The sequence below is a fragment of the Salvelinus alpinus genome, chromosome 6, assembly GCF_045679555.1.
Source record: "Salvelinus alpinus chromosome 6, SLU_Salpinus.1, whole genome shotgun sequence".
NCBI classification, from domain to species: Eukaryota; Metazoa; Chordata; class Actinopteri; order Salmoniformes; family Salmonidae; genus Salvelinus; species Salvelinus alpinus.
In genome coordinates, this window is record NC_092091.1 from 55123340 (window position 1) to 55132641 (window position 9302).

Consider the following 9302-nt stretch of genomic DNA (forward strand, 5'->3'; position numbering starts at 1 on the left):
GGAAACGTAAAACACCTGCTCCTGATTGAGAACCATATCAGGCTAATACAATGAACCCAACATAGAAACACATAACATAGAATGCCCACCCAGCTCACGTCCTGACCAACTAAACAAGGCTAAACAAAGGAAATAAGGTCAGGAACGTGACATCGGCACACTCATACTCAAGCTGACTGGCTCTCGTTCAAGCAAATGAGAAATAAGTGCACTCAGGCAATCCGGAAGGCAAAAGTTAGTTACTTTAAAGACAAACATCTTGTGAATCCAGCCAATATTTCCAATTCTTTAAGTGTTTTACAGCGAAAACACAATATAGCATTATATTAGCTTACTACAATAGCCAACCACACAACAGCATTGATTCGTTAGGCACGTTAGCGATATCGAATAAACCATCAAAAGATATAAATTTTTTCACTAACCTTCTCAAACTTCATCAGATGACAGTCCTATAACATCATATTACACAATACATATATGGTTTGTTCGAAAATGTGCATATTTAGAGCTGAAATCCGTGGTTATACAATGTGACCATGTAGCAATTATTTTCCAGAATCTCCGTATATGTTTCTGACACTCACCTATTCTGACCAAATAACTATTCATAAACTTTACTAAAAAATACATGTTGTATAGGAAATGATAGATACACTAGTTCTTAAGGAGCAGTTCTCTCTCTGTGGGTCTAACCCCAAGATGTTCTGGGAAACAGTTAAAGACCTGGAGAATAAACCCTCCTCCTCACAGCTGCCCATGTCCCTTAATGTTGATGATGTGGTTGTTACTGACAAGAAGCACAAATGCAAATAAATTACTTAAAAATCATACAATGTGATTTTCTGGATTTCTGGATAAAAATTACAGACCTCTACATGCTTTGTAAGTAGGAAAACCTGCAAAATCGGCAGTGTATCAAATACTTGTTCTCCCCACTGTAAGTAGCTACTTTTGCTAGCACGTTTAGTTCACATGTCCAAACCCTCGCGCAGATCCAGGCGAACGTCGGACGAAAACTTCAAAAAGTTATATTACAGGTCGAATAAACTTGTCAAACTAAGTAGAGAATCAATCTTCAGGATGTTGTTACCATAAATATTCAATTACGTTCCAACCGAAGAATTCCTTTGTGTCTACAGAAGTAATGGAACGCAAGGCGATATCATGTGGAATGCGCTTGACCAGGAACTGGCACTCTGCCAGACCACTGACTCAAACAGTTCCCATCCGGCCCCATATCACAGTAGAGGCTTCATTAACGTTCTACAGACTATTGACATCTAGTGGAATGCGTAGGAAATGCAAACAGATCCATATCTAAATGGGATTTGAATAGGCGATGAGTTGAAAATCGACCAGCCTCAGAATTCTCACTTCCTGTTTGGATTTTTTCTCAGGTTTTTACCTGCCATATGAGTTCTGTTATACTCACAGACATCATTCAAACAGTTTTAGAAACTTCAGAGTGTTTTATATCCAATAGTAATAATAATATGCATATATTAGCATCTGGGACAGAGTAGGAGGCAGTTCCCTCTGGGCACGCTATTCATCCAAGGTGAAAATGCTGCCCCCTATCCCTAAAAAGTTAATGTTGATGATGTGGTTGTTACTGACAAGAAGCACATTGCTGAGCTCTTTAATCACCACTTCATTAAGTCAGTATTCCTATTTGACTCAGCCATGCCTCCTTTCCCGTCCAACATTTCCTGATCTCCCACCCCATCTAATGCGACTATCCCCGATGCTTCTCCCTATTTTTCCCCTGCCCCACTACAAAGTCTCTCCCTGCAGACGGTCACTGAGTCCAAAGGTGCTAAAGGCACTCCTTAAACTTCACCCCAAAAAAACATCTAGGTCAGATGGTTTACACCCTTTCTTCTTTAAGCTTGCTGCCCCTATCGTCGCCAAGCCTATATCCAGCCTTTTTAACCTCTATCCTTTCTGTGGAGGTTCCCATTCCTTGGAAGGCAGCCACGGTGAGTCCTTTATTTAAAGGGGAGATCAAGCTGATCTTAACTGTCCTCAATGATGTCACCATTGCCCTTGATTCTAAGCAATATTGTGCTGCTATTTTTATTGACTTGGCCAAAGCTTTTGATATGGTAGACCATTCCATTCTTGTGGGCCGGCTAAGGAGTATTGGTGTCTCTGAGGGGTCTTTGGCCTGGTTTGCTAACTACCCCTCTCAAAGACTGCAGTGTTTAAAGTCAGAAATTTGCTGTCTCAGCCACTGCCTGTCACCAAGGGAGTATCCCAAGGCTCAATCCTAGGCCCCTCGTTCTTCTCAATTTACATCAACAACATATTTTCAGGCATTAGGAAGCTCTCTCATCCATTTATATGCAGACGATACAGTCTTATACTCAGCTTGCCCCTCCCCGGATTTTGTGCAACAAAGCTTTCTTAGTTTCCAACAAGCCTTTTCTAACCTTCACCTTGTTCTGAACACCTCAAAAACAAAGGTCATGTGGTTTGGTAAGAAGAATGCCACTCTTCCCACAGGTGTTATAACTACCTCTGAGGGTTTAGAGCTTGAGGTAGTCACCTCATACAAGTACTTGGGAGTATGGCTCGACGGTACACCGTCCTTCTTTCAACACATATCAAAGCTGCAGGCTAAAGTTAAATCTAGACTTGGTTTCCTCTATCGAAATTGCTCCTCTTTCACCCCAGCTGCCAAACTAACCCTGATTCAGATGACCATCCTACCCATGCCAGATTACGGAGACATAATTTATAGATCGGCAGGTAAGGGTGCTCTCGAGCGGCTAGACGTTCTTTACCACTCAGCCATCAGATTTGCCACCAATGCTCCTTATAGGACACATCGCTGCACTCTATACTCCTCTGTAAACTGGTCACCAAGACCCACTGGTTGATGCTTATTTATAAACCCCTTTTAGACCTCACTCTGCCCTATCTGAGATATCTACTGCAGCTCTCATCCTCCACATATTTCACCCGTTCTGCCAGTCGCATTCTGTTAAAGGTCCCCAAAGCACACACATCCCTGGGTCACTCCTCTTTTCAGATCACTGCAGCTAGCAACTGGAACGAGCTGCAACAAACACTCAAACTAGACCATTTTATCTTATTCTCTTCATTCAAAGACTAAATAATGGACACTCTTACGGACAGTTGTGGCTGCTTTGTGTGATGTATTGTTGTCTAAATCTTCATGACCTTTGTGCTGTTGACTGTTCCCAATAATGTTTGTACCATGTTTTGTGCTGCTACCATGTCGTGTTGCTACCATGCTGTGGTGTCATGTGTTGCTGCCTTGCTATGTTGTTGTCTTAGGTCTCTCTTTATGTAGTGCTGTGTTGTCTCTCTTGTTGTGTTGTGTGTTTTGTCCTATATTTATATTGTATTTATTTTATTCCCAGGGCCCTGTCCCCACATGAGGCATTTTGCCTTTTGGTAAGCGGGCATTGTAAATAAGAATTTGTTCTTAACTGACTTGCCTAGTTAAATAAAGGTTAAATAAAATAAATACAAATAAATAAAGAAGTGATCTTACTTGTAAGTTCTCAAATCTGTTTACCTAATACATGGTCATGAGATCAACAATGGGAACATGACAACTGCCAATTCTGAACTTTTTGAAAGAGCTAATGTAAGAGCTGGTGGACAGATGGGAGCAAAATGTTCCCTACTGAAATCTCCATTATGCTTTTGTTAAGTGGAAATAAAATATGTGAAAAATCCAAGTTAACCTTGTGTCTGAAAGCCACATCTATTTCTTCTCCCGGTTAGTTGTAGAGGAAGAAGACATGTCAAGTGAATGACGGAGAGAGAGAGAAAACAAAAACATTGTGATGTTAAGATTTAGAGGAAAGCATACTGTACTCTGTAAAATACATGTCAGAATTGTTTTTATTAAAAACATGTACATTTCCAGCATAGGCCTATGTTTAGTAAAACATTTGTAGATTTTTCCATGTCCAATTATTAGCATACGCTTATCTCTTTAATAATAATAATCACAAAGGCACAGATGAATAAATAAAGAAACGATGTCATTTAACAAGTTCTACCAGCATTCTGATAGAACGTGATTAGATAGTTAAAACAGTTTCTCCTCCAGGTTGACACGTCAGAGGGCAGAACTGTACTGAGAGGACACACACATACTGTACAAGACGCATGCAGACACACGCAGACCACACGCATGCACGCACACACAAGTGAAGTTCCCTTTAAAACCGCTGATGAAAACAGTTCCCACAGACACTTCAGAATAACTCTTCACACACAGACAGCGTTGATACAAAATAAATGCCCCTAAATGGTCATCAGTGCCATAACGAGTTTGAGCCATAACGTGCCCTCTGTTTGAAGACTGCGGAAACAACAACCATTCCTCGCAAACTGATAGGCTGAAAGGCTGCACTTGTCACTCTTTGTTGTCCTGCAGTTCTCATGTTCTATCACTCTGTTAGATGATCCGGTCAGGTCTATGTTGCTGCTTGGAGGTGGTTGGATACTCAGAACATTATATTAACTGCAGTGGACCAGAGACAGAGCTCAGAGAGATACCAGGTGAAGTCACACATCAGAGCTGCTACTCAACTACTTGTCAGTACAGTTAGAATCATACAGTAGATATTACCATTACAAGTCAGTTAGAAAGGTTATCATACCGTTAGTTGAGATGGATGACTACGTCAACAAAGAGGTTGTTGAAATTGACAAGGTTGTTGAAGAAAACGAGAACGGAGCAATGAGGAGAGTGACGACTGAGACACATCACTCAGGTAAGAACACAGAAACTCTATCACACACACACACACACACACACACACACACACACACACACACACACACACACACACACACACACACACACACACACACACACACACACACACACACACACACACACACACACACACACACACACACACACACACACACTTTGGGGTCCCCCCTCACCCTACAGATAGTAAATGAACATGTCATAAGGCTTGATTATTATGTTTTTTTTTAATTACAGGAAATTAGCGTTAAAACTGTTACATTCCTCTCAGCCTCATGGCAAAATGTGTAGAATAGCAGGAAATGTGCTCCAAAACAGCAACATTTTCTCTCTTCCCCATGGCAAAAAAAGACACCCCTCCCCCCCAAAAAAGGTTGGGTGTGGGGGGCCTTGCTCAGACCTGCTCTACACCACTGACCCACGCACGCACACACGCACACTCTCTCACACAAACACACACACACACACACACACACACAACGACAAAGACGTACGAACACGTGACGCAAAAACAGATTTTTTTTTTTTTTAAACAATTATTTCACCCCATATTTAAATATGCAAAGGCATGTATGTTTTCAGTGTATTCAGAGGTTCCAACATGTCATACTGATGCAGTCAATTCCCGTAGACCCCAGGGAAGAGTAGCCGCTGCAATCGCAACAGCTAAAGGGGATCCTAATAAAATACAAAAAATACCACAAGACAGCTGTGCGAAACGATCCTCTTGTAGCTGATTATGTTGAAACTGCACTCTGCTGTGTGTGTCCGTGTGTTTTCACACCAGTGTGTATCTCCCCAGGACCTGACGGCTCAGGGAGAAGACTCTACAGGATGGTTGCTGTAAGCTTTGGGATGCTGTGTGTTCTACAAGTCGCTCTCAACATCTCCCTGCGACTAGTCTTTGAGTGTATTGTCATTTAATCATTACATTATATCAGACTTTGACAACCGATGAATTTTGTTATCTGTTTAACTAAGTTCCTCTTATGTTAGACATGTTTAATGACTGGCAAACTACATCAAATATATTCTGTCCTCTTTAGCAGACAGTCTGACTGAAGAGAGAGACCAGCTACCGACCAGATACAACAACCTGACTAAAGAGAGAGACCAGCTACAGAGGGAGAATGATGATTTTATGGAAAAGTTCTCTAATCTGGGTGAGATTACCTAATACATGATCATAACATTAATTGTACATGTTCAATACGCACAGGGCCTTAGCTCGATGAGGACATTGAGGGGCTGACCTCCGTAACTGTTTCTAATGAGAATAATTTATAAAATAGATTATTGATCTGACTGAGTTCTAATCGCTCTTCTTTGCAAACGAGTGGAATCAAGAACAGTGGTTTGTTTGTTAAGTTTGCCAACGTCAACCCGGATTTGCATCCTGGATTCGCCTTTTAAGCAGCACTTTCACCACTATCTCAAAGGGCTAACTCCTCCCTCTCGCGGCACAGGCCGAGGGCCTGAGACGTGAAACGAACTACCCCAGCTCGTAGTCCGCTCAAACAGACACTAGATACGCTGCTGACAAAAGTACATTTTAAAACCGACCAGCATCTCCTGCCATGTCTACAGACACCCCCCAAAAAATACAAATAGAATCTTGGAGAATGAGTATATAACTGTTTAATAGTCGCTTATAGATATGTCAGTCAGTCATGTTTTTCCAATTAACCCCCCACAAACCCAGTAACAGACAGAGTCACAATCACACAGGTATCCATAAAATCAATGCATTAGTCTTACAGTCAATATGTCACAAACTCATTGCTATAACACCATGTGAAAGAATTGCTAGAATTTCCATTCATTTGAAATAAATAAGCAATACATTTGTAATGATCTGTCATCATGCCTGTAGGATTATGAAGCAGAGACTTTTATTGCAGTAATGTTGAAGGGCTCTGGGTAGTATTACTTAGCCAGCTAGAAGGATGAAGTAAGACGGTAACGTTAAAAGGAGCCTACATCAGCAGGAGCAAAAAAATAGGCTACTAAGCTCTCATAATAACTTTGCTTCATAAAGATTAGGCTACTAAGACAGACAGTGAAGTGGCGCTCAGTGGTGAGGCTGAGGCAGGCTGAAGCAGAGGAAACAGAGAGAGAGAGGAAGCAAGGCGGAGAGAGGTTAATACACTGGTTCCCAAACTTAGGGTTGGGGTCCCATGTGGGGTCACCTGACTAAATCTGTATCAAGGAAGTTAGGAAATAAAAGAAAAGAAGATGTGTTTAAATATGAACATATTCACATGGCCTGTCTTCCCTGTAGGCCTACATTTAAATGCACTCAAAATGCAAACAATGCAGGTGTAAAATAGTCCTACATTTCCTTTATGTCACTGGTTGTTCTTCTTATCTCGATCACCACTGGAGTTTATAGTTGACCTATTACCCATCTTTTTTAACCACAACATCACTGATATTAACACAGAATCCTTAGTGATATTCAGATCATTAATGTAATGTGATAACATGATCATCTGTGTTCTCCATTGATATCTGTTTGTGCGGAGCTTGATTAGTAATGCCTAGGAATACAAATGTGAACACAATGTCAGTTGAGAAAAGCCATATCTATGTAAAGAGATGATGAATTATGCAGTTCAACAATACAACTGACTGAACAGTCACTGACGCTACTTGTCAGTGAAACTCATTTCTCATATTCATATTCTCGTATTCTCATTTCTCGTATAACATTACTATTGTCTAGCTACTAGGCTGTGTGTTTGTAGATCAACTGAGGTGAATGAACCTACAGAAGCCAAGGTGATAAAGGCTGGGGTCATTTTTGATTGTTTTTGCTGTTCTCCAAATAGCATTTTAAAGTTTTTTTATTTCATAAAAATGCAGTACTTTTGGGGAAGTTTCTATACAATTAATCCCGCTGTCTTACGACCTCACTAAAACTCAAACCCTGGTTACGGCCCTGAACGCACACTACAATGTTGTTTGTATTCTTTCATTAACGAGTGTAGAATAATGAGATGGCAATGAATGTTTTAACTAACCTGTTCTGAAGGCTGGAACAAGTTTGAATCCTGTTGGTACTTTGTCTCTACTGAGAGAGAAACCTGGAGTGAGAGCAGAGAGGACTGTCTGGAGAGAGAAGCAGACCTGGTGATCATAAATAGCAGAGAGGAACAGGTGAGTGAGTGGGGGGATAGATAAATACATAGAGAGAGTGAGTGAGTGAGTGAGTGAGTGAGTGAGTGAGTGAGTGAGTGAGTGTGAGTGAGTGAGTGAGTGAGTGAGTGAGTGAGTGAGTGAGTGAGTGAGTGAGTGAGTGAGTGAGTGAGTGAGTGAGTGAGTGAGAGAGACATAGAGAGACATGATAAACATCTTTTGATCATTATTAATTTATCTTTCTCAACAACAGACATATCTCTTTAGCCTCAAAAAGGGAGTCTGGATCGGTCTGACTGACAGTGAGACTGAGGGGTCCTGGAAATGGGTAGACGGCACACCACTGAACACAAGGTGAGAGATTTGACCATCCAGTTGTGATATGGAGACTTTGAAAACAAATGATATTGCTTCAGATCATCTTCATCAAAACAAATGTTTCCCTTCATAGATGTCATTCAATGAGCTCTATAGATGAATCATAGAAACCAAGCATTATTTTCATCAAGAAACTAAAAAGTCATTTTCTTTACACTATATATATGTTTTTTACTTTTTGTTGGTGGTCCACATCTGACAGCGTGTGACTTTAAAACTGAAAAAATACAGGCATTATTTATTTAATTTAGAATGATGTTTTACTGACAGTGTGTCTGTCTGGTTCTCTGTGTTGTTACCATAGTTACTGGGGGAGCAACGAGCCTAGTAAAGTTGGTGATCATTCAAACAATCAGGAGAAGGACTGTGTTGAACTAAGAGATGGAAAAGATCAGCCTGAAAAGATATGGAATGATTCAAAGTGTGATAAAAAACTGAACTGGATTTGTGAGAAGTGTAATAAATAACCTACTGCAACAACTACCCCTCCCTCTCTCTCTCTCTCTCGCTCTTTTCATCTCTATGACGCTCTCTCTCTATGACTCTCTCTCTCTCTGACTCTCTATGACTCTCTCTTCATCTCTCTGACTCTCCCTCTCTCTTTCTGTCTCCATCCCTACTCATTTATGTTTGTTTCATTCTGAACATATGAATCAAATTCCCATTTACTTCCTGGGATACATTAGTAGCTTCCTGTCTTCAGTAGTTAAATGATGATCAGGTCACTCTGAGGAAGATGTCAGCTTGATGTTGAAATGTCAGTCAGCTGTTCACATCCTGTACAATGTATTAAAGTGAGCAATAACAAATCAATCTCTGCCTTTATTTGTTGACTGATCCAACTCCTTTTTACCTCAAATTTGTCCACGAATTTGTCCACTTCCATGGAAGTTTTCCTTGCAAGCCATTCTAATATTTTCAGATAGTATTTCATCCCAGGTCTGGTAAGTCTACACTATCGACTCAGGAATCAGATTAATATGTTTCAAGGAAAAGAACATGTGTCACGTTCTGACCTTTA

At 40.7% G+C, this 9302-nt stretch overlaps 1 protein-coding gene across 2 annotated transcripts; it reads left to right on the top strand.

Annotated features, from left to right (window-relative positions):
- The first annotated feature begins 4322 nt into the window (after positions 1-4322).
- Positions 4323-9094, top strand: LOC139578908 (CD209 antigen-like protein C). Of its 2 annotated transcripts, none has more exons than XM_071407041.1 (6): positions 4323-4763; positions 5568-5675; positions 5812-5928; positions 7800-7924; positions 8157-8257; positions 8586-9094. In XM_071407041.1, exons 1-6 carry the CDS (start codon positions 4661-4663, stop codon positions 8746-8748), a joined length of 717 nt encoding a protein of 238 aa, XP_071263142.1. In that variant the 5' UTR covers positions 4323-4660; the 3' UTR covers positions 8749-9094. The 2 variants fall into 2 exon arrangements, with proteins under 2 accessions (XP_071263142.1, XP_071263143.1); XM_071407042.1 differs by having other exon boundaries at positions 5815-5928.
- The last annotated feature ends 208 nt before the right edge of the window (positions 9095-9302 follow it).

Excerpts from the sequence above, each read along its gene's own strand:
- LOC139578908 (XM_071407041.1), top strand. The coding sequence starts at position 4,661 with ATGGATGACTACGTCAACAAAGAGGTTGTTGAAATTGACAAGGTTGTT. Across the intron at positions 5,676-5,811 it reads CCTGCGACTAGTCTTTGAGT|CAGACAGTCTGACTGAAGAG; the intron begins GTATTGTCATTT and ends TGTCCTCTTTAG. Across the intron at positions 8,258-8,585 it reads GGCACACCACTGAACACAAG|TTACTGGGGGAGCAACGAGC; the intron begins GTGAGAGATTTG and ends TTGTTACCATAG.